Here is a 26,282-nt window from a genome sequence, read left to right on the forward strand (position 1 = left end):
GCCTGATTACACGTTGATGGACATTGCTTGCTTGATTACTCTATTGGTTAACCCCTTCCTGCCTGATTACACGTTGATGGACATTGCTTGCTTGATTACTCTATTGGTTAACCCCTACCTGCCTGATTACACGTTGCTGGACATTGCTTACCTGACTACTCTATTGGTTAACCCCTACCTGCCTGATTACACGTTGATGGACATTGCTTGCTTGATTACTCTATTGGTTAACCCCTACCTGCCTGATTACACATTGCTGGACACTGCTTACCTGACTATTCTATTTGTTAACCCCTACCTGCCTGATTACACGTTGATGGACATTGCTTGCTTGATTACTCTATTGGTTAACCCCTACCTGCCTGATATTTCGTTGCTGGACACTGCTTACCTGACTATTCCTTTGGTTAACCCCTACCTGCCTGATTACACGTTGCTGGAAACTGCTTACCTGACTATTCCTTTGGTTAACCCCTACCTGCCTGATTACACGTTGCTGGACACTGCTTACCTGACTATTCTATTGGTTAACTCCTACCTGCCTGATTACACGTTGCTGGACATTGCTTGCTTGATTACTCTATTGGTTAACCCCTACCTGCCTGATTACACGTTGCTGGACACTGCTTACCTGACTATTCTATTGGTTAACCCCTACCTGCCTGATTACCGTTACTGAACATTGCTTGCTTGATTACTCTATTGATTGACCTTATCTACACGAAGTTTCTTCTCCTGACCCTGCTGTGCCATCTTCCAGTCTATTACTGTGAGTATATTATACTGCAGCTGTCGCAGGGTCAGGTCCTGGTATATACTCACTGTGCTAGGGTGTTATTAACCTCATTCTAGCATTTGGGTCTAACTCTGGACTTTACCTACCCTGACAGAATGTAACGCTTAGAAGCCGGCCCATGTTAGGTTCAGCACCCTGGATAGTGTATGCTTATTGGTGGCTACATTTAGCCACCCATCAGCAAGCGCAACCCAGGTGCTGAACAGAAAATGGGACGGCTCTCAAGCATTGCATTCCTGCTTTATAAATAAAGATAGCAAGAGGACGAAGGAAAATTGATACTAGGAGTAAATTAGAAAGTTGCTTAAAATTGCATGCTCTATCTGAATCATTAAAGAAAAAAAATTGGGTTGAGTATCCCTTTAACAACAAAAATGGTAACACAGTAATATTTTGACTTATGGAGGAAAATGTTTACATCTTATCCTAATTTGTTTGTTTCTCATCTCTAGACAACTACAACATACATACAACTGCTTTTTATTTTGTAGAAATCTATACCTTAATAAAATATACTAATTGTAGACAAAGAAGTGGAGTCAGAATATGTATATCCAGTAGTTAGTGATGTCGCGAATAGTTCGCCGGCGAATAGTTCCCGGCGAACATAGCATGTTTGCGTTCACCGTGGCGGGCGAACATATGCGATGTTCGATCCGCCCCCTATTCGTCATTATTGAGTAATACTTTGACCCTGTACCTCACAGTCATCAGACACATTGCAGCCAATCAGCAGCAGACCCTCCCTCCCAGACCCTCCTACCTCCTGGACAGCATCCATTTTAAATTCATTCGGAAGCTGCATTCTTAGTGAGAGGAGGGACAGTGTAGCTGCTGCTGATTTAATAGGCAAATCGATAGCTAGGCTAGTGTATTCGGTGTCTGATCTCTGCTGTAAGGACAGCACCCCAAAAAGCCCTTTTTAGGGCTAGAACATGTCTGCTTTTTTTTTTTTTCCTGTGTAATCTAATTGCAGTTGCCTGCCTGCCTGCCAGCGTGTGTGTCAGGCTCACAGCGTATACTGTGCCCACTTGCCCAGTGCCACCACTCATATCTGGTGTAACAGTAGTGTAGATTTAAAAAAAACAACACTTTTTTGACTGTGTTAAATAATAGCAGTCAGTTTCCTTCACACGTGTGCGTTTCAGTGCCTGCCTGCCAGGGCACAGTGTCACCCCAGTGCAACTCATATCTGGTGTAACAGTAGTGTAGATTTTAAAAAAACAACACTTTTTTGACTGTGTTAAATAATAGCAGTCAGTTTCCTTCACACGTGTGCGTTTCAGTGCCTGCCTGCCAGGGCACAGTGTCACCCTAGTGCAACTCATATCTGGTGTAACAGTAGTGTACATTTAAAAAAAAAAAAAACACTTTTTTGACTGTGTTAAATAATAGCAGTCAGTTTCCTTCACACGTGTGCGTTTCAGTGACTGCCTGCCAGGGCACAGTGTCACCCCAGTGCAACTCATATCTGGTGTAACAGTAGTGTACATTTAAAAAAAAAAAAAAACACTTTTTTGACTGTGTTAAATAATAGCAGTCAGTTTCCTTCACACGTGTGCGTTTCAGTGCCTGCCTGCCAGGGCACAGTGTCACCCTAGTGCAACTCATATCTGGTGTAACAGTAGTGTACATTTAAAAAAAAAAAAAACACTTTTTTGACTGTGTTAAATAATAGCAGTCAGTTTCCTTCACACGTGTGCGTTTCAGTGCCTGCCTGCCAGGGCACAGTGTCACCCTAGTGCAACTCATATCTGGTGTAACAGTAGTGTACATTTAAAAAAAAAAAAAACACTTTTTTGACTGTGTTAAATAATAGCAGTCAGTTTCCTTCACACGTGTGCGTTTCAGTGACTGCCTGCCAGGGCACAGTGTCACCCCAGTGCAACTCATATCTGGTGTAACAGTAGTGTACATTTAAAAAAAACAACACTTTTTTGACTGTGTTAAATAATAGCAGTCAGTTTCCTTCACACTTGTGCGTTTCAGTGCCTGCCAGGGCACAGTGTCACCCCAGTGCAACTCATATTTGGTGTAACAGTAGTGTACAATTAAAAAAAATTTTTTTTTGACTGTAATAGATTGAATAGCAGTTAGTTGTCTGCAAGCGTGTGTGTCAGGCCTACAGCGTCTACTCTGCCAACTTCTGCCAGTGCACAGTGCCACTCATATCTGTTGTCACAGTAGCTTGCACGCAAAGTACCACTAATCGAAAAAAAAATGACAGGCAGAGGCAGGCCACCCCGCAAGGGCCGTCGTGTTCATGGTGCTGTGATTCCCTTTGGCCCTAGAATAATGCCCAGTGTTCAGAGGCCACGTACCCCGAACTCGAACATTTCTGAGGACATAGTTGACTGGCTAACACAGGACACCCAATCTTCTACAGCTTCCGCTCGGAACCTTGACGCACCATCCTCCTCCAGCTTAGCTTCGGGCACCTCTCAAGTTACCACTCGCCCGCCTGCCGCCCACCACCAACACTAGCACCACAGCCGCGTCACTTGATCTGTCAGAGGAGTTATTTACACATCAGTTGGAAGAAATGAGTGATAGTGATGCGCAACCATTATTGCCAGAGGATGTAGATAACAGGGATATGTCTCAGTCAGGCAGCATTACACACATGGACGTACGGTGTGATGATGATGATGTTGTACCCGCTGCTGCTTCCTTTGTTGAGTTGTCAGATACAAGTGAAGCGGTTGATGATGACGATGCGTCCACGGATGTCACGTGGGTGCCTGCTAGAAGAGAAGAAGAAGAGGGGGAAAGTCCAGATGGGGAGACAGAGAGGAGGAGGAGATGAGTTGGAAGGAGGGGGAGGTCGTCGCAAGGAGCTAGTGGCACAGTCAGACAGCATGCATCGGCACCCGGGGTCAGCCAGACAGCACGCCAATCAACGCATGCTGTTGCCACCACCAGAATGCCGTCATTGCAGAGCTCAGCAGTGTGGCATTTTTTTTGTGTGTCTGCCTCTGACAACAGCGATGCCATTTGCAACCTGTGCCAAAAGAAACTGAGTCGTGGGAAGTCCAACACCCACCTAGGTACAACTGCTTTGCGAAGGCACATGATCGCACATCACAAACGCCTATGGGATCAACACATGAGTACAAGCAGCACACAAACTCAAAGCCGCCATCCTCCTCCTGGTCCAGCATCTTCAGCCACGTCAACCACTGCTATCCTCCTTGCCCCCTCTCAACCATCCCCCACTCCGTGTCTCGCCTTGAGCAGTTCCTGCTCATCTGCCCACAGTCAGGTGTCTGTCAAGGACATGTTTGAGCGTAAGAAGCCAATGTCACAAAGTCACCCCCTTGCCCGGCATCTGACAGCTGGCTTGACATACAAGCTGGTGGAGTCTGAGGCGTTCAAAAAATTTGTAGCTATTGGGACACCGCAGTGGAAGGTACCCGGCCGAAATTTCTTTGCACAAAATTCAATCCCCAACCGGTACTCGATTGTGCAAAAGGAAGTAATGGCATGTCTGGCACACAGTGTTGGGGCAAGGGTCCATCTGACCACTGATACCTGGTCTGCAAAGCATGGTCAGGGCAGGTATATCACCTACACTGCGCATTGGGTAAACCTGCTGACGGCTGCCAAGCATGGAATGCGTGGCTCTGCAGAGGAATTGGTGACACCGCCACGACTTGCAAGCAGGCCTGCTGCCACCTCCTCTACTCCTCCTACTCCATCCTCTTCCATAACCTCCTCGGCTGAGTCCTCTTCTGCTGCTGCATCTTGCTCCACATCAATGGCAACCCCCCAGCTTCCCAGGTACTATTCCACATCCCGGATACGGCAGTGTCACTCCGTCTTGGGGTTGACTTGCCTGAAAGCAGAGAGTCACACCGGACCAGCACTCCTGTCCGCCCTGAACGCACAGGTGTTTCAGTGGCTGACTCCGCACCAACTGGAGATCCGCAAAGTGGTTAGTGACAACGGAAGAAATTTGTTGGCGGCATTGAATTTGGCCAAGTTGACACATGTGCCGTGCATGGCACATCTGTGTAATCTGATCGTACAATGCTTTGTGCATAAGTACCCAGGCTTACAGGATGTCCTGAAGCAGGCCAGGAAGGTGTGTGGCCATTTCAGGCGTTCCTACACGGCCATGGCGCACTTTTCAGATATCCAGCAGCGAAACAACATGCCAGTGAGGCGCTTGATTTGCGACAGCCCGACACGTTGGAATTCAACACTCCTAATGTTCGACCGCCTGATCCAACAAGAAAAAGCCGTTAATGACTATTTGTATGAACGGGGTGCTAGGACAGCCTCTGCGGAGCTGGGATTTTTTTTGCCACGTTACTGGACGCTCATGCGCAATGCCTGTAGGCTCATGCGTCCTTTTGAGGAGGTGACAAACCTAGTCAGTCGCACCGAAGGCACCATCAGCGACATCATACCATTTGTTTTCTTCCTGGAGCGTGCCCTGCGAAGAGTGCTGGATCAGGCCGTAGATGAGCGTGAAGAGGAAGAGTTGTGGTCACCATCACCACCAGAAACAGCCTTATCAGCATCGCTTGCTGGACCTGCGGCAACGCTGGAAGAGGATTGTGAGGAAGAGGAGTCAGAGGAGGAATGTGGCTTTGAGGAGGAGGAGGAAGACCAACCACAACAGGCATCCCAGGGTGCTCGTTGTCACCTATCTGGTACCCGTGGTGTTGTACGTGGCTGGGGGGAAGAAGATACCTTCAGTGAGATCACTGAGGACGAGGAACGGGACATGAGTAGCTCGGCATCCAACCTTGTGCAAATGGGGTCTTTCATGCTGTTGTGCCTGTTGAGGGACCCTCGTATAAAAAGGCTGAAGGAGAACGACCTGTACTGGGTGTCCACACTACTAGACCCCCGGTATAAGCATAAAGTGTCTGAAATGTTACCAAATTACCGCAAGTCGGAAAGGATGCAGCAGTTCCAAAATAAATTAAAAAGTATGCTTTACACAGCGTATAAGGGTGATGTCACAGCACAACGGGAATCTAACAGGGGAAGAGGTGAAAGTAATCCTCCTCCTCCTACCACCACGCCGGCAAGGACAGGACGCTTTACAGACGTGTTGTTGATGGAGGACATGCAGAGCTTTTTAAGTCCTACGCATCGCCACAGCCCTTCGGGGTCCACCCTCAGAGAACGATTTGACCGACAGGTAGCAGACTACCTCGCCTTAACTGCAGATATCGACACTCTGAGGAGCGATGAACCCCTTGACTACTGGGTGTGCAGGCTTGACCTGTGGCCTGAGCTATCCCAATTTGCGATAAAACTTCTGGCCTGCCCCGCTTCAAGTGTCCTGTCAGAAAGGACCTTCAGTGCAGCAGGAGGTATTGTCACTGAAAAGAGAAGTCTCCTAGGTCAAAAAAGTCTAGATTACCTCACCTTTATTAAGATGAATGAGGGATGGATCCGAAAGGGACTGACACTGGGCGATACATTCGACTAAAAAAGGCCTGATGATATGAGCTGCCTTGGGCTAAAAATGGTCCACACGCTGCTGTATTTTATCTCTGAATGCCGGATGACTTTCATGACTTATCCGCCACCAACTAGGGTTCAAGCCGCAATGTTTTATGGCACTTTCTGCCTGGGAAACAAACATCAATTTTTCTGGCCTCTGCTACAGCAGCGGCTGCAACAATACCTAATTTTTCAGGCATGTGTACATGCCTAATTTTTCTGACCTCTGGTGCTGCACTGTGGCTTCAAAAACCAAACCAAAAAAAAAGCACATAACAGGGATTAAACTGATAGGAATAGTACTACTTAACACACCACTTCTATCTGGTGGCACATTAGATTGCACGCGCAGTGCCCCAAATTTGAAGTAGGAGGACCAACCAAGCATCTTTTTCCATCTCCCGGTTCCTAAAATGGATGCCATATACACGTCCCCTGATAGGGGACATAACAGGGATTAAACTGATAGGAATAGTACTACTTAACACACCTTATAATAACGCAGAGAGAGGCAACGCAGAGAGAGGAGTCTGAAGAAGAGGAGTCAGAGGAGGAAGGTGGCTTTGAGGAGGTGGAAGACCAAACACAGCAGGCGTCCCAGGGGGCTTGTTGTCACCTTTCGGGGACCCTTGGTGTTGTACGGGGCTGGGTGGAGGAAGAGACCTTCAATGACATCAGTGAGGACAAGGAACGGGACATGGCTAACTTGGTATCCAACCTTGTGCAAATGGGGAGTTTGCGGTTGTGCAAATGGACTGTTTGTGGTTGTTTACGGAGCGTTAAAGGGACAGTCTAGGCCAAAATAAACTTTCATGATTCAGATAGAGCATGTAATTTTAAACAATTTTCCAATTTACTTTTATCACCAATTTTGCTTTGTTCTCTTGGTATTCTTAGTTGAAAGCTTAACCTAGGAGGTTCATATGCTAATTTCTTAGACCTTGAAGCCCACCTCTTTCAGATTGCATTTTAACAGGTTTTCACCACTAGAGGGTGTTAGTTCACGTATTTCATATAGATAACACTGTGCTTGTGCACGAGAAGTTATCTGGGAGCAGACACTGATTGGCTAGACTGCAAGTCTGTCAAAAGAACTGAAAAAAGGGGCAGTTTGCAGAGGCTTAGATACAAGATAATCACAGAGGTTAAAAGTATATTATTATAAATGTGTTAGTTATGCAAAACTGTGAAATGGGTAATAAAGGGATTATCTATCTTTTAAAACAATAAAAATTCTGGTGTAGACTGTCCCTTTAAACGGAGAGTTTGGTCTGTCACTGTGAAGCGGGCGTAACCCTTACACTACCTGATCGATACAAAATCATACCTGATGTTTTAAAGCATGTTATTCCAAACAATTTAGGAATGTTAGGTGATGTATGCCCTTTATGGCTTAAAACCAGACTCTGCATCAACTATGTAATTTTCCATGGGAGTTTTGCCATGGATCCCCCTCAGGCATGCCACAGTCCAGGTGTTAGTCCCCTTGAAACAACTTTTCCATCACTATTGTGGCCAGAAAGAGTCCCTATGGGTTTTAAAGTTCACCTGCCTATTGAAGTCTATGGCGGTTCGCCCGGTTCGCCCGTTCGCGAACAGTTGTGGAAGTTCGCGTTCGCCGTTCGCGAACCCAAATTTTTATGTTTGCGACATCACTACCAGTAGTTGACATGTTACTTCTGGTTTCTACAACTTTTTTGAAAAACACAATGTATCTCTGTCAAGTCCTTGCCTCTCCGGCTCAATAATTTGGACCTGACTTCTAGGATTATATTTTCATGACCTCTGTGTATATATTACTAGAGTGTTTTTTTTGCCTTTTTATAAAATGATGTAAAAAGTTTTTGTTCCAATCAAAAATCATGTTTATGGGGGGCGGGTCCGAACACCGACCAAGATGGCTGCTTTTAATTTTAGCTGACTCCGGGAGCTGATAGATCCGTTGCCTATCGCTTCTCAAACTTATAATCCAAGCCTGGAATTACAACTAGCTTATTGATTAATATCTGAAGAACGGATTTTTGTGTTTTTTAACTTTGAATTCCAGCCAAGCAGACCGGAATAGATGAGGAACGCAGCGGAGGCCTAGTAACAGACCTGGCTCCTCATTTACCCTCCCTGAGTCCTGATATGTCAGGAATGACAGCCGTATGTGCTGTCCAGTTCTATTGCTGCTAAATGGGGAAGTTGGACTAATTAAGGGACGCTTAATTTTGGATCACCCATTGGACACTTCAGAACCGCAGATCATAACTACTGAGCTAAAAACCCTGCAAGCTTCACAAGGTGAGACTATAATGTCGGCCTCCCGTTGTAGCGAGGGGATCATGGATGCAATTGACCGGTGGGAGAAAGAGGCACAAAAGACCCTAGCGGAACACTTTGCAAGACTTCAGCGGGACCTGCTTGATCTACTTGGCCCACACCTGGAAGGAACCGTGACACAGAGTGCTTCTAGCACATTGAGGAGCTTTCATGAGCTGAAAGAGGGAGAACCAGGAAAGCTAGTTCCGGCTCCGTTATATCTGAGAGACACTCTATGGGGAACAACTGGGCAGCAAAAGAAAGGTGCTGCACAGCCCATCGAAACATCGGAGGCCTTATTGGACGTACCTGTTCTGCTGCACTATACTGAGACAAGCCGGGACTCACAAGCGAGAGGTGCCGAGGTACGCGGGTGCCTACGCCATATCCCTCTTCTGTTAGGAAAATCCTGGGAGCTCCCTCCTAATCTTGATGGTAATATACCCATTCAGCCAAAAGATCTTACTGCTATATGTCGACTGGAATATGGGAATGCAGCTGACGTTGGAACTTTGTCCCAGAGAACTGGTGTGGGCTAAATCTTGTGCTATTTAGCGTGACAGTTACGGATCATGCCTCCAAAAGCTGTCATAGGACTAGTAATACCCATAGCAGAAGTGTCCTTTTCTCATGACGACTAGACCAGTCAGACTATGTGCAAACCCACCCTACCTATGTTCATTTCCTAAGATGTGCACTATATATGTATTCTATGCTCCACAAATGTTGGTCTCAGTGGACACGGGCTCAGGGGCTCATATTGGACAAGAGCTCAGTTATCCCTTATATGATAATATGGTGTGTCCAATCACTGTGGGACTACCTGTCTGAACTTTTTGAATTTGTACACTGCATAATCTTTATATATGAAAATTAGATAAGTGGACAGCTACAGTTGAGCTCTACATAATGCTCTGATTTATAGGTTTCCTAATTGCCAATTGTATATCTACATATACGTTCTCTTTTACCACTTGAAAATTTAGTTTAGGTCAGTTGATGTTCTATTATAAATTCCAGTAGTATGTTAGCTATGTATATAGTTTTATTATTGAACTAAAATACTGGCATAAACCTGCAGCATAGTTCCTAAATGCTACAAAATTGTTCTATGACCAAATTGAGCAAGTGGCATAGTGAGTTCAGGGTGGATACAACGCCCATATATACTGCTCCTAGACCAGTTGGCAGGAAACTTTTCATATATAGCATGATATATGTAAAATAAGATATTCTCACATTACTACTTGTAATTAACTGCAGTGCGATCCCATACTCACAAGTTGATCCTTACCCCAGTTCTTAGTTATATATCATTGTTCTTTTATATACGGATAAGAGGTCTTGTAATGACCCATGCTACGTTCACTAACTGATTGATGTACTTTTAGATATGTCGAACTTATTTGTACTTTTGATCTTTGCTTATGAGGGGCCGGGGGCAATATGATTATTGTCGCAGTCATTTGGCAAATATTTTATTTACATCCAATGTTATGCACACGGGACTTACTGTTTTGGTTACACAGACAATTTAGTTCCTGCCTATATTCTGTCTGGGGCTATCTATAGAGATAAAATGTTGATGTCACTAGATGTGTGGTTTTTAGGGGGTATATGTATGCTTTCCCTATAATTATGTTTTAAATGGATCCCAGGGGAGTGTGGGGTATCTAGAGTGCTTATGCAGTTCCATGTGACTCATTTATGATGTTTTATTCCACTTTAGATCAGAAGTGCTGTGTTTTAGTTATGTGAATGTGATATAGAGTTGATCCATGACAAAGTTAATATAGGACTATAGAACATAGTTGCACTAATAGAGGGTATTGTATGTTACATACAATTTGCATCGGGTACTGATCAATTCACACTGCATATATGCTCTTATTGGTCACCGGAGTACACCACAAGACCCACTGTGTTTTGGTAAATCAGACCACAATAGTTTATCTTAATAACTGTGGTTAGGGGGCAATAAGCTACCTGCGGCCGAGGTGGCAGGCCCTCAGACCTTAAATTAAAGTCACCATAGGAAGTGGTCTGTAGAAACATACCTATAGAATAATAAGCATGCAGATTTTTGTACTAGCATAATATTTCCATGATATAGTGATCCAGAGCCGTGACAGGCACATGTCTCTTAATTTGCATATATATCCCTACTCCCTGGGCAGACTTTTTCTCCTGCCCTATTTAGCACAACACTAATGATCCTAGTATTACATCTATACTGTGTAACACATCACAACTAGACTTTTCATTAAGGTTCATAAGATGGTTCCCTATAATATACTATAAAATGATGTAGCATCAATAATTACTATGGTCATTGTTCACAGTCCTTTGCTACGTTTTCTACTATGATTTTATTATCTCAAATCAGTTATGTATATTTCGGGTCCAAAAGTGGCCCATTTTGTTATTTTTTTTTTCCTCTTGTTTCCCCTAAAATTCCCTGTTATGTCTCAAATTCTTTTCATGAGGTCCAAGAGAGGCCTCCGTTGTTCACAGAGGGAAGCCATTGTGTATGACTTTATATCATATTTCAAGGGGACTCCCCTTAAATAAAAAACCTGAGGTTGTTGTATATTTATATAATTGGATGCTTAAATACGGGTATATTGTTATATTTATGATGTATACCGACTTGATTATCCTATGCTTCTGAAACCAAGTTTATTATATTACTTTCAATATCTGATGTACATGATTATGTAATTGTACTTGTTAATAACCTCAATAAAAATATTTATTAAAAAAAAAAAAAAAAAAAAAAATCATGTTTATTTTTTTTTTATACTATTTTAAAGCCATGCTGTACCTTTATCACAGGCACTCAAATTTGAGAGATTCTCTCTGCTAGGATGGAGCGATGGTGGCATAACTGCACTTATTGCAGCAGGAACATACCCATCACATATCCATAAGCTTGTTGTCTGGGGGGCTAACGCATATGTTACCGATGAAGATGTAAAACTTTATGAAGGTAAGAAGTATTGCTAGTTATTATGGTGACAACTGCTATGGGAAAGTGCTTGCAGTAGCTATGAAATAACTCTTATTATAATGGAAACCAGCAAGTTGTTTTTAAATGACTTAATTTAAGAGAATTAACTTGATTGACTGGAATCTATTTCAGTACATTAGAAGAGCTGTTTTTTAAGAAATCCCCTGGCGCACTATTAATCCATAAACCAGCATAATTCCTATTGCAATAAACCCTGTAACTCCCATAACACTTACTGCAAAAATCACCCTGACTGCTATAACCTCTATCACAATAAATCCCTAACCACAAGACTTCCTAACACTATAAATCACAATCATAATAAACCCCCTAACCACTAGACCTCCTAAAACTATAAATCACAATCATAATAAACCCCCTAACCACTAGACTTCCTAACACTATAAATCACAATCATAATAAACCCCTAACCACTAGACCTCCTAACACTATAAATCACAATCACAATAAACCCCCTAACCACTAGACCTCCTAACACTATAAATCACAATCATAATTACACCCCTTACCACTAGACCTCCTAACACTATAAACCACAATCATAATAAACCCCCTAACCACTAGACCTCCTAACACTATAAACCACAATCACGATAACACCCCTAACCACTAGACCTCCTAACACTATAAACCACAATCACGATAACACCCCTAACCACTAGACCTCCTAACACTATAAACCACAATCATAATAAACCCCTAAACACTAGATCTCCTAACACTATAAACCACAATCATAATAAACCCCCTAACCACTAGACCTCCTAACACTATAAACCACAATCATAGTAAACCCCTAACCACTAGACCTCCTAGCTAACACTATAAACCACAATCACAATAAACCCCTAACCACTAGACCTCCTAACACTTTAAACCACAATCACAATAAACCCCCTAAACACTAGAGCTCCTAACACTATAAACCACAATCATAATAAACCCTGAACCACTAGACCTCCTAACACTATATACCACAATCACATAGGGGACACTTTGACAGCTCAGACGCAGGCACTGGGGCTGGTTTGATTAATACGGTGGTTCCACATCTCCCGGCGGTTTTATAACTTAAATAACCGACCTGAATATTCTTTGTGACACGCCCACGATGGGAGGCCCTCTAGGACGCAACAAGTATTTGCGCCCCCTTTTTCTCCGCTCTTTTCGCTGTATAGTAGCAAGTATACTACGCAATCAGTTGTCTGTTTACTGCCCGACATAGCTAAATGGCCTTTCAACGGAGACTGACTACCCATCTCTAGTCTAGCTGCTGGTTCATTCCGGAGCGATTTTACAATGGAGGCTGTCTGTGGAGATCATTTGGCTCCTGCTCAGAGGAGGTAGGCACCTCAGCAAGTTGGTGTAGAGGTGTCTGCAACATTTTTTTTAGCGGGTTATGCCTTTCTAGACTAAGCTTTAGTTTTCTGGGGAAAAAAGTTATGGTTTATTATTTAAAGGCACAGTAATGTTTTTTCTATAATTTTGTATTTACTTAATAAAATAAAAATGGTTAATTGTGTATTACAATGGACCAAGAGACCTTACAAAGTGTCACATGCTCTTTAAGTTTTGATGCTAATGTGGAACAACCAATCCCTTTCTGTTCCTCATGTATTGAGAGAACTTTAAACTACAGGGATAGACTTTTTACTGAACCAACATTTTCTAAAGAGGATGCTGTTCAGGAATCTAATGACAATGTTCAATATATGCCGCAGCTTTCTCCTCATATGTCCCAGATTTTACCACCCTCACATGCAGTGCCCTGCGCTTCCTCTCTAGCTCCCGCTGGAGTTACTTTAAAAGACATCGCCTCTCTCATGTCTTCTGCAGTTTCAGATGCTTTGTCTGCCTTTCCAATGTTGCAGGGAAAGCGTAAGAGGAAAATCAGACATTCAGTAAGCAAGGTTTCTGACGCTGTTGTTGCTATCTCAGATACCCCCTCTCAGAAACCTGAGGAGGAGGATAATGTAGTAGCATCTGAAGGTGAAATTTCAGATTCTGACAGTGTAATGCCTCTTGCTGATACTGAAGTTGTATCTTTCAGGTTTAAGCTAGAACACCTCCGTCTGTTACTTAAGGAAGTTTTAGCTACTTTGGATGACAGCGACTCCATGGTCATTGTTACCCCCAAGAAATCCAGTAAGCTGAACAAATATTTTGAGGTACCTTCCTCAACAGATGTTTTTCCGGTACCAGACCGAGCTTCTGAGATCATTGCTAAGGAGTGGGAGAGACCGGTATACCTTTTTCTCTATCTCTTATATTTAAAAAGATGTTTCCCATAGCCGATTCGGTTAAGGAGGTTTGGCAAACAGTCCCCAAGGTGGAAGGAGCTGTTTCCAGCTTAGCTAAGAGAACTACTATTCCCATAGAGGATAGTTGCTCTTTTAAAGATCCTATGGACAAAAAATTAGAGGGGTTACTCAAAAAGATGTACACCAGGGCTTACAATGGCAGCCAGCTGTGTGCATTGATACCGTCACTAGTGCGGCGGCATATTGGTTTGATGCGTTGTCTGATGCTATCAGGATGGAAACTCCCCTGGACGAAATCCAGGATAGGATTAAAGCTCTTAAATTGTCTAATTCCTTTATTACAGATGTTTCCCTTCAAGTTATCAAACTGGGAGCAAAGATTTCAGGTTTCTCTGTTCTAGCTCGCAGAGCCTTATGGTTAAAACCTTGGTCTGCGGGTGTATCCTCTAAGTCTAAGCTTTTAGCGATTCCTTACAAGGGAGAGACCTTGTTTGGACCTGGCTTGACGGAAATTATCTCTGGTATCACGGGAGGTAAAGGTCATCTTCTCCCTCAGGATAAGAGAAACAAACAAAAAGGATGACAGAGTAATTTTTGCGCCTTTCGAAATTTCAAGGGAAATTCTTCCTCTTCCGCCTCCAAGCAGGAACAGTTTCAACCTTCATTGAGACCCAATCAGTCTTGGAATAAGGGAAAACTATCCAAGAAGCCTGCTATTGAATCAAAGACAGGAGTTCCTTAGCATTGACAGAGGTAACCAAAATAATTCAGTGGGCGGAGGCCCATTCTTGCTATCTGTCGGCGATCCACATCCCAGGGGTGGACAACTGAGAGGTGGACTTCCTGAGCAGGCAGACCTTTCATCCGGTGGAGTGGGAACTCCATCCGGAAGTGTTCTCCGGTCTGATTCTCAAGTGGGGTCAGCCGGAATTTGATCTCATGGCATCCCAACAGAATGCCAAGCTCCCAAGATACGGGTCGAGGTCCAAGGACCCCTAGGCGGCACTGATAGATGCTCTGGCGGTCCCTTGGACCTTCAGTCTAGCATACCTATTCCCTCCGTTTGCTCTTCTTCCTTGGGTAATTGCTCAAATCAAGCAGGAGAGGGCATAGGTGATCCTAATAGCTCTGGCTTGGCTTCGCAGGATTTGGTATTTAGATCTGGTGGACATGTCATCTCTGCTACCTTGGAGACTTCCGTTGAGGAAGGATCTTCTAATTCAGGGGCCCTTCCTTTACCCAAATCTAGTTTCTCTGAAGCTGACTGCTTGGAAATTGAACGCTTAATTTTATCCAAGCGGGGCTTTTCTGATTTGGTCATAGAGACCATGATTCAGGCTCGTAAGCCTGTAACTAGAAAGATTTACCATAAGATATGGCGTAAATATCTCTACTGGTATGAATCCAAGGGTTACTCATGGAGTAGAGTTAGGATTCCAAGAATTTTGTCTTTCCTCCAAGAGGGTTTGGAGAAAGGATTATTGACAAGTTCCCTAAAGGGTCAAATCTCTGCCTTATCTATTTTATTACACAAACGTCTGGCTGATGTTCCAGGTGTACAATCATTTTGTCAGGCCTTGGTCAGGATCAGGCCTGTGTTCAAGCCAGTTACTCCTCCATGGAGTCTGAAATTAGTTCTTAAAGTTCTTCAAGGGGCTCCATTTGAGCCTATGCATTCTTTAGATATTAAATTGTTATCTTGGAAAGTTTTATTTCTTGTTGCTATTTCTTCTGCTTGCAGAGTGTCAGAGCTCTCAGCATGGCAGTATGAGTCCCCTACCTTATTTTTCATTCTGATAAGGTAGTTTTGCATACTAAATTAGGATTTCTTCCTAAAGTAGTTTCTGATCGGAACATTAATCAGGAGATTGTTTTTCCATCCTTATGTCCTAATCCTACTTCTCAGAAGGAACGACTTCTGCACAATTTGGACGTGGTTTGTGCTTTAAAGTTTTACCTGCAGGCGACTAAGGATTTTTGTCAGTCTTCTGCTTTGTTTGTAGTTTTCTCAGGAAAACGTAAGGGACAGAAAGCTACGGCTACTTCTCTTTCTTTTGGCTGTAGAGTATCATACGTTTTGCATATGAGACAGCAGCCTCCAGAGAGAGTTACGGCTCATTCCACGAGGGCTGTTGCTTCCTCATGGGCATTCAAAAATGAAGCTTCGGTGGAACAGATTTGCAAGGCTGCAACTTGGTCCTCTCTTCACACTTTTTAAAATTCTACAAATTTGACACTTTTGCTTCGACTGAGGCCGCTTTTGGAAGAAAGGTTCTTCAAGCAGTGGTGCCTTCTGTTTAGGTTCCCTGTCTTGTCCCTCCCGTATCATCTGTGTACTCTAGCTTGGGTATTGATTCCCATTAGTAATTAAGATGATCCGTGGACTCATCGTGTCATTAAAAAGAAAATTTATGCTTACCTGATAAATTTATTTCTTTTTTGACATGAGTCCACGGCCCGCCCTGTTTAATAGACAGATTTTTTTATAAACTTCAGACACCTCTTCACCTTGTTACTTCCTTTCTCTCCTTTACTTCGGTCAAATGACTGGGTTGGGAGGGAGGGGAGGTGATATTTAACAGCTTGTGCTGTGGTGCTCTTTGCTGCCTCCTGCTGACCGGGAGATGAATGTCCCATTAGTAATTAAGATGATCCGTGGACTCATCGTGTCAAAAAAGAAATACATTTATCAGGTAAGCATACATTTTCTTTTTTTTTTTTTATCCAGGCTGAGTGACAGCGAGATAGGATTGCGTTTTGAAAGGTACATTACAGAGATAACTAATAATGATTAAAAAAAATGATGAATTAAAGTTAAACTAATTTTTGCTGGGCTGTGTGATTCTGCATACGGGTACATGATAGTTTACTTTTCCTTTAACCCAAAAAACCCTAAACCAAAAAATTATAAAATGTAAAATTTAAATCAGGCAGTAGAAATTATTTCCTTTATATTGCATGGTTAGTTCAACCAATAGGAATAGGAATTGATCCTGTTGGTTGAACCAGTTAATAGGAGTGTCCATTCTTAATGGTTGGTTCAACTTAGGTTGTGGAGGTCTTAGGTGTTTAATTGTGGGGGTTTATGGTGGTTAGGAACTTTATCGCAAAGGGTTTTTGGAGGTTCAGGGGTTAATAGTGTTGGGGATTTTAGCAGTTGTGGGTTTTATTGCAAAGGAGGTTAAAGAGTTTAAAAGGTCTAGTGATTATTGGGTTAATTACAATTTGGTCACGGTGGTTTGAGGTTTATTTTGACAGGGGCTAGGGAGGTTTAGGAGTTAAAATGAATAGATTTTATGGCGGTTTAGGGTTAGCACACTAATTAGTATGTTCCATTATTCCTCCACTTGTAATCTGGCCCTATCTTTTATTTTTTGTAGAGACTCGCTGAATACTGTTCTGAGATTCATTTGACAGCATGTTTAAACACATTACTGAAGTGAAAATGAACTCTCAATACACTTGCTAAATTAAAATCAGATGTAATCATTATTCAGAAAATTCAGTACAATTTATTATTATTAACATATTTCAAGATTCCAATATACTTAAAGGGATGGTAAACATAATGTAATATAAAGTGTTTAAATGTAGTAAAATAAATATGAAATGCAAATCTTATCGTTTATTTCCCCATTTTCCTGTCATTTAAATCTTAATTGTAAGAGTTTTCTAATTCTGAAAACCTGAAGTGCACATGGCAGTCTTAACAAGGCTAAACCTGCCACATATCTGTCCCTAATTGGCCTCAGCAGGGAAATCAGTTCAGAAACTGCAAAACAATGATTGTTTTTTTTTTCCTAACACAAAATGAAAAAAACAGTGTTGCTTTTTTTTGTTTTGTTTTGTTTTTTAATTCTTTATTTATACAGAGATTACAATTTCCCAATATAGATAACAATAATACTAAGCATCATTAATTGTGAAGTCACAACAACAAAAAAGCAAAAACAATAAGAAAAGGGGAACCTAGTAAAAATAAAACAAGAGATAGTGATTACTATGTTGTGTGTCTTTTCTGTTTTTAAAGTTTGTTATCCTTGTATTTGGGTAGTCCATTTTCTTTCAGTAATTCTTGTCTCCTCATTTTTCTTTTATTCCCCCCCTTCCACCCCCCTTCTTACCATCTTATCCCTTACTTCACACTACATTAAGTCTTTGAAATAACCTAAAAACAATAAACCAAACCAAGAAAAGTAAAGGCAAAGAGAAAAAAAAGAACAGAAAGAAAAAGGTTCTTTCGTGTATCAAACATTTTGACCCATCCCGAGTCCTGACCATAACTGCTGCAGCGAGCGAGTTTCTTGTTTGTTCAACTGTCCATATTAGCTGACCTCCCGGGGTGCCACTTCTGCTTGGTTGGGTTTTTAACTGTGCCTAGTCTCTGGTGGCTTTTTATGTTATCTGTGTTCCGATTACCCCTCTGAGTCTACCTGTGTTTTAAATCTGTCGTTCCATTCTACTTGCCATTTCCCTCTGAACTGTGCCTCTAGTATATATTCTGTATTTCTAAGTGGGTATAGGATTTGTTTCTTCACAGTGTCGTCTAATTGTTGTATGTACGGCTCCCACTTTTTCATGAAATGTGGTGTTCTCTTCTGCATGTCTCTTAAAGTGTCAGATTGCTCCCAAACCATTTGCATATGGATATTAAGTTTCAGTTTCGCTAAAGTGGGTACCATTTCTTTTAACCAGTTCTGAAAAATCATGTGTCTAGCCTGTAGGAGTACGTTGTGGCATAGTGACCTTGTTTCCGAGGGGGGACAGAAAGACCACCAGCCGGGGAGAGCCCTCTAGTGTGAGGTGTATTGTGGAATTTATCCAAAGTATGGTAATGCCCCAGAATCTGTACAGCTTGGGACACTCCCAAATCATGTGTAGAAGGCCTGCTTCCTCTGACAAGCATTTTGGGCATTTGCCTGATGCTAGGGGAACCCATTTTTTATATATTTTTGGAGTGGTATGCTTTTACCAGTAATCTGGTGTGGGATTCTCTGATGTTTGCAGACATGGTGGCTGACCTAGTCGATTGGATGCTTTGTTTTATTGTGGCTGCAGATATCTCCACTCCCAGTAATTTAGTCCACTTTGGGCGTATATGTGTTAGTGTGTCCTTATTGTTACAATCTATGAGCATTTTATTTTGAAAAAGTTTTTTATTAATTTCTTTTTTTTTTTTTTTTTTTTTATAACAAATTCAGGTATATACAGTCAGGTCAATCAAAAACATTTCAAAAGATTGCAATGGTGTCCATCGTTTACATTTGATAATCTAGAGTCTATATGTATGGTGCACATTCGTCCTTAAAAAAAAGAAAATAAGTATAAACATTATTAGCAGTTAGCAGGCAAGAATAAAATCAAGTGAGGTAATTATCAATCAAACGATCCATCGGTCCCGGCTCTCTCTTAAATTTACATTAGTCTATCCGGTTAGTCTAACAGGACACCCTACCTCTCTGTCTTTTATCTTCAAGGTACATTATGTATGGTTCCCACTGAACAATAAACTCGTCTCTAGTATTCAGATTCTCAGCTGCCAAACTGGCCATTTCATAATGGTGAATTATTTTCTTTTCAATCAAGTTGAAACTTGGGGGGGTGGATTTCCAATATTGTGCAATGCCAATCCTTACGACTGTGCAGATAGTTTTTACTAATTTTTGATGTTGTTTTAAAATATTGGGGATCGGGAAGTGTAGTAAAGCTTGTTCGGGAGATAGTACGATATTCTTATGGAAAAGCTCACTGAGTAACTGTGAGGCTTTCTCCCATATTTCTCCTACTCTATCACACTCCCACCACATATGGAGATATGTACCCCTAGCGTTGCAACCTCTGTAGCAAAGGTTTAGGCAGGGGTTCCCTGAACCCCCATATCTAGACGGGTAAATATACCATTTAAATGCAACTTTAAGGTAGTTTTCTTTCAGCAAAGCATTATGTGAGAAGGAGAGGCCTTTGGCCAGGTTAGTAGTCCAAGTCTCCAAGGACCAAGTCCTATTTAAGTCTCGTTCCCACTTCAGTATGTGTGGAGGTTTGATTTCTCTAGGTTTGCCATGGAATGTGGGATATAGTGTTGAGATTGTGCTGTGCATCGGTTCCTTAGCTAGACATAATGATTCAAAAGTAGTGTTCAATGGTAGTTTGGAGAGGTCAGTTACTGCTTTGGTTCTAGATTTTAGCTGCAAGTAATGATACCAAATGTTTTTGTCATTGGGGTCAATGTCTCTGTATTGTTCGAATGAGATGAAACCTCCGTCAGTATATACATCTGCAATTCTGTACAGTCCTTTGTTAGCCCATTTTTTCTGTATGTGTGGGTCTATCGTAGTTTGTGGTAAGACTAAAGGTATTAGTTTGGATTTTTCCTGGATTAGGGGAAACTTGGCAGTCAATTTATTCCATATAAAGATTGTGTGAGAGAGTGCTACATATTTACATAATGAGGGGTGGGCATCATTTTTAGGAGTCCACAAGAGACTAGAGATCTGTTCGGTTTTGGCAATCTGTGATTCTATCTGTGTCCATAAGGGTTGTTTTATATGATTAAACCAATGTATCGTTTGGGCCATGCGCGCTGAATAATAACAAGATGTCAAATTTGGGAGACCTAACCCTCCGTCCCTCCGATGCGTACTCATGATTTTGTTTATCCTGGCACGCTTACCTTGCCATACAAAGCGCAAAATATCTCTCTGGAGTGCATTGAGTTCAGAAATGGGGACAGAAATCGGAAGGGAGCGAAATAGATACAATAGTTTCGGGAGCAGTGTCATCTTTGTTGAGACTATTCTGCCATAAAAGGAAATCTTAAGCTTTAGCCATTTCGTTATTAAATTCCTAATGTGAGTGAACATTGGTAAATAGTTTGCTTGGTATAAAGTATAAATGTCGGTTGTAAGATTAATTCCCAGATATTTCAGTTTTTTGTGGGCCCAGGTAAAAGAGAAATTCATTTCTAAAAGCTTTTTAGTGTGTTGGGGTAAGTTGATTCCAAGTGCTTCACATTTATCTTTATTTATTTTGTATCCAGAGAGCACGCCATACTGTTGGAGTAATGCATATAAAGGAGGGAGAGAAAGGAGGGGTTTAATCAATGAAAGTATGATATCATCCGCGAATAGCGAAATTTTATATTCATTAGCCCCAATACGGAGTCCAGAGATATCGGGGTCATTTCTAATTTGAATAGCTAGTGGCTCAATACAGAGGGCGAATAAAAGAGGGGATAAAGGGCCTGAGAGTTTCACAAATGCTGAAGGTTGGGAATATAGTGTTGTGAGGGCATCAAGGAAAGCTCCTGTGATACCTGCTTTCTTTAGGACTGCAAACATATACTCCCAATTGATTCTGTCAAACGCCTTCTCTGCGTCCAAAGAGAGGAACAGAGAAGGCGTTTTTTCAGTAGTGGCCAGATTGATCAGATCGATAATTTTGCGGGTGTTGTCCGGGGCCTCCCTATTCCTAATAAAGCCAACCTGGTCTGGGTGGATCAGCCTCTCCAGGATGGGATTAAGCCTATTGGCCAGAATTTTTGTGAGGAGTTTTACATCCTGGTTTATTAATGATATGGGGCGGTAGTTTTGGCAATGGAGCCTGTTTTTCCACGGTTTTGGGATGACAGCTATTCTGGCCATTAACATTTCACTGGGGATTTTCTTTTTTTGCATTATGGAATTAAATACCTGAGAGAGTAGGGGAGTTAGTTCTTCCAAGAACAATTTGTAGAAAATTCCGGAATAGCCATCCGGGCCAGGTGTCTTAGAACTTTTTAGGTTTTTAATGGTATGTTTTATCTCGGATTCGGAGATAGGAGAATTTAGGCTGGATTTTTCATCCTCTGTAATTTTTGGGAGCAAGTTTGCTTCCAGAAAAGCATTTAATTTCTCAGCCCTATCAGTCGTGCCGTGGCGTGTAGGAAGGTTGTAAAGATTCTGATAAAAATCAGCAAAAGTGTTAGCAATTTGGAGGGGGTCATTAGTGTGTTTTTGGTCAGGTAGTTGGAGTTGTGGGACTGTGGTGCTTCTTGTTATGTCCTTGAGTTTGTTAGCTAGCATTTTGTCGGGTTTGTTCCCGTATATGTAGTAATGTGTGTCTATCTGTTTGATTGATCTAGCTGCTTCCTTATCTAGTATTTTGTTTATTTCATCGTTTATGGTTTTTAGTTCTGTTTTCTTTTTCTTGCTAGTGTTGGTCGTGAATTGGGATCTTATTATATTGGCCTTAGCTTGTAGTTGTGAGAGTTTAGCTTTCTGCTGTCTGTTTCTGTTATTAGATTCGGAAATCAAATTGCCTCTTATGTAGGCCTTTAGTGCTCCCCATACGAAGATGGGTTTAGGGGTACTGCCTGTATTTAAACTCTGCTATGCGTTCTTTAATCTTTTGTGAGATTAGAGCATCTTGTACTAGACTGGCATCCAGGGTCCAGGATTTAGCCCTATCTGGGTTTAAGATTCCCGTTATTGTAGCTTCTACCATGGAATGATCTGACCAAGGACAGTTTATTATTTTAGCGTTAATTAGGAGAGGTATCAGGATCTGGCTAAGGAATATGTAATCTAATCTAGATTGAGTGTGATGCATAGGGGAGTAGTAAGTGTAATCCCTATCCTTTTCGTGTAGGGATCTCCAACTGTCAATCAGGTTGTGGTCTAACGTGAAATCTTTCAAGATGTGTGATGTTGAGCCGGAGGATCTAACCCTGGAAGTTGTGTTTGATGTTTTATCTAGGTCGCGGTCTAGAGATAGGTTGAAGTCGCCCCCCATAATGGTCTTGTATCTTTTCCACTGGGTTAGTAGTTTACTTAGTTTAGTCATGAAGGGGCCCTGGTGTTCATTGGGGCCATATACGTTTACAATGAGTATCGGGGTGTTTTGAATCAGACCTTTAACTATTAAAAACCTTCCTTCTCTATCCCTGATAATTTCTTCCTCTTTGAAGTTTAAAGAGGAATGTAGCAATATAGTCACTCCACATTTCTTTTTCCCACTAATCGCATGATATTGCGTTGGGTATGCTTTGTCCCAGTACTTGGGCGTGAAGTCTCTAGTAAAGTGAGTCTCTTGTAGTAGGACTATGTGAGCATGTAATGATTTATATGTGGAGATAGCCTTCTTTCTTTTTAGGTCAGAGCTGATCCCTCTGACATTATGCGAAAGGATTTTTATAGACATATTGGGATAAAAAAGATTTCTTTAGTATATGCACCAAGAAGAGTGGTGTTTAGTTTTATTAACCTCCAGGGGGCAGACAGGCCACAGACTGTAGCGAGATTTGACTTGGGCCATGCTATTGGTGTAATGTTGAGAGTGAGAGAGCCGGGACTTACCTTGGGACCACACCGTGAGGACCAACCTGTATTCATCTTACAGCAATAGACACTTAGGTTAAGTTGAAATAATTCAGATGGATTAACCATATTAGACTGACGACATATCTGAACAAAGAAAAAATAAGTGATGGTGAACCAAATAATCCAGAACTTTAGAGTAATATCCCTAGCCAGGGAAAATTTGTTAGTGTGTAGGGTGAAGGGTCATCAAAACAACATCTAGATCAGTATCTCCTAAACAAGGATTAATAAAGGGATGGGGAGCTAGGGAAAGGGAACTTTAGTGTGAAGGATCTCTAATGAGGTTACAATGACAGACATAACATTCCCAGTGATTGCTAACCAATTTAGTAACAGTAACAACAGTATAGACATTAGTGCAACAACAACAGCATCCCCTGAGTGAGGCTCAGGTATAGCTTAACCTGCAATGGTAGTAATGGTAAAAATTAAATAATTTGCAACTCATAACTTTTAAAGTCTCTTCTAGAGAGATAGGTAGGCATTTTAGTTCTTTTAAGACTTGAATACCACAAGTCCAATCTTAGTAAACCAAAGTTAGTGAGGCTCAAAGCTCTTCAGGGCCTTTTATTTTGTCAAGTCGGTGGGAGTTCTTCATCCTCAGAGGGGGTCTCAGTCTCCGACTGGGTATTTGAAGTATTCTTAGTTTTTCTTTGTCTCTTTGCTTTCATCTAGGTTTTTGTATGTTTCTGGTAAGTTTCTGATTCGGAGATTAGACCTACGGGTCCTCAGTTTGATCCTCTAATTTATGTATATATTCTTCATGGTCTGAGATAGCTTTTTGTATATGGGGTATTTCTTCTGCTATCACATCCGTTTTTTCCTCTAGTTCTGCTGTGCGAGTACCTATTTCTTTGATGTCCTGACGAAGGTCAGATAATGCAGATTTCAGTTCTTCTTGAAATAAAGATTTGATTTGGATAAGCAGTTCCTTGTTTTGGGTAGCAGTCTGGGGAGACGCTGATATTTCTGACATGCTGGAGTCCAAAGTATCTCCCTGGGGGGGGGGAGCTTTTGTTCTGTTGTTTATGCTTTAGTTGGGATTTGGACAGACACTCCTTGACAGTTTGTGTTTTATTTTTCATCATGTGTTATGAAGGAAGACCCCTGAAGGGAAAGAATGTTGATATGACAAAAAACTCTGGTTTAGCCGACGACTCAGCGTTAAGCTGTATAGAGCAGAATTTTTTTACTGTGTCATTGATGTGGGATGAGATCCTATTCTATGCATTAGGAGATACAAGGCTGATCTACTTCACCCACATTTCACTTTGCTCACTGGATAAGCATCGCAGGGGTTCAGGGCAGCTTGAATAAATTTAAAGGTGACTTGCGTGTGTGATATAAGTTCCTCAGTCTGGTGACTTCTTTTTCGCCCCTTTGAACACTCCCAATGTGAATCCCAAAGCACAGCCTCTAGTGCTGCCTCTCTAGGTTCAGGAGATGGCGTTGTTATAATTAACAGGGGTGACGTGGTAAGGAACTGTACAGCCCAGGATGAGTTTTAATGCATAGTGATTATGTTATGTGACACTCTCAGTGATCCGGTCTGAAAGGATCCCTTACTCAATCGCTTAAGCTTTTGGAAAAGGCAGGTTTTATCCTTTTATGAAGTGTAGGGTCTCCTAGGCTCCCTTGCTGGAAAATGGTCCTAGCCTGTGAGATTAAAGTACTCTGATTTTACTGCTCGCTTGGTAGGAGGCCTGTCAGGGAGTTGTTTAGGTAAGGGAGGCCTGTATTGTGTCTTTGTGTTCAGAAACTCTTGCAAAGGATTTAGCCTTTTTTATTCTGTATTTTTCCTCTCCTCTATCTCAAGGGTGCTTCGAGGATCAGAAGTATCTGGTTGCCTCACCCTCCGATCTTTTATTTTGGGGGTTTCAGTACTCTGTCCCTTTTTGGTGCGATGGGTCCCGCAGGTCCCTAAGGCCTAGAAAGTTATAGTCAAGATGGCGGAGTTTTCGCGCCAAAACGAATTCTGCTTGTTCCTCAATTTAGGTTTGTCACCCTGCTTGTGTGGAGTGTCTGTCTGAATGTTCTGTATGTCTGAGTCCCGTGATTACCTCCAATCCGGTTACTGTTGCGGGGGAATCCGTCTCCGGTATCAGCAAGTAGGCCTCCAGACTTCAGCGCCTCCGGTAATGTGCCGCGGACAGCACCGCTTCTCTGCTCCACCTAAAACTCACACCTGCGATCCTCCGGAGCGGACCCCCGACCCTCCGGAGGAATGTATCTGGGTGATTTATGGAAGATGTGCTCCTTTCCTTGGTGTCATACAAGTCCGTTGTTGCGTGACGCTGCAGCTTGTTGCGCAGCAATTGTATGTAGCCAGGTGTCTTGGAATAAAAGCCAAAAATATTAATATGGCTGCTCGAGTGCCTTTAAGGATGTTAGGAGGTTAGTTTAGGCTGGTTGGAGCTGAAATTTTAGAGTTTTTAGCAATATAAAAGCGCCAAAGTCAGGGAGCTCTGTACAAACACGTCTTCTCCGTTCAGACGCTAGCCCCGCCTCCCCTATGAGCATTTTATATGTGATAGTTATAGTGGTTGATCCCTGGGCAGTCACATTTAGTAGTCTGTTAACACTCAAGCTCGAGTCTTTGATGTAATGTTTCACTTGCAGGTAGGTAGGCAAAATGGTGCGTTTGGGGAAGCTGATATTGTAATATCATGTCTTGGAATGTTTTAACTCTGGATCCCAGACTTTCTACTATCTGTGACACTGTGTGCAGTCCCTTTTCCCATCATATTTGAAAAACTTTAGTGTCTATACCTGCTGGAAATTCTGGATTCCCTTTGTATAGGGAGGAATTTCATGATCTGACAATTGAATTCTATTTTTTTGCAATTTTATTTCCATGCCTGTATAGGTTGGTGTAGTAAGGGGTAGTTGTTGAGAAGTTTACTAACCTGTTAGTTTGGCATGTATGGTATTGCTCTCAGTGACCATGGTTTTATTATTTGTTCCTCCAACTGTGGTAGGGTAAAATGGTCTTGCCCTATCAACCAGTCCAGGACATATTTCACCTGTGCCGCCCAATTGTAATATTAAAAATTTGGGACTGCTAGTTCCCC

At 42.1% G+C, this 26,282-nt stretch overlaps 1 protein-coding gene across 3 annotated transcripts in view; it reads left to right on the plus strand.

Annotated features, from left to right (window-relative positions):
- The window catches only part of LOC128660711 (valacyclovir hydrolase-like), a 122,930-nt gene that overhangs the window by 45,489 nt on the left and 51,159 nt on the right, over window positions 1-26,282 (plus strand). For all 3 annotated transcript variants that reach the window (XM_053714672.1, XM_053714671.1, XM_053714673.1), the window contains exon 4: window positions 11,399-11,552. In XM_053714672.1, coding sequence (XP_053570647.1) covers window positions 11,399-11,552 — 154 coding nt within the window. The remainder of the gene's footprint in view (window positions 1-11,398; window positions 11,553-26,282) is intronic.

This window comes from Bombina bombina, chromosome 5, assembly GCF_027579735.1.
Source record: "Bombina bombina isolate aBomBom1 chromosome 5, aBomBom1.pri, whole genome shotgun sequence".
Lineage (NCBI taxonomy): Eukaryota > Metazoa > Chordata > Amphibia > Anura > Bombinatoridae > Bombina > Bombina bombina.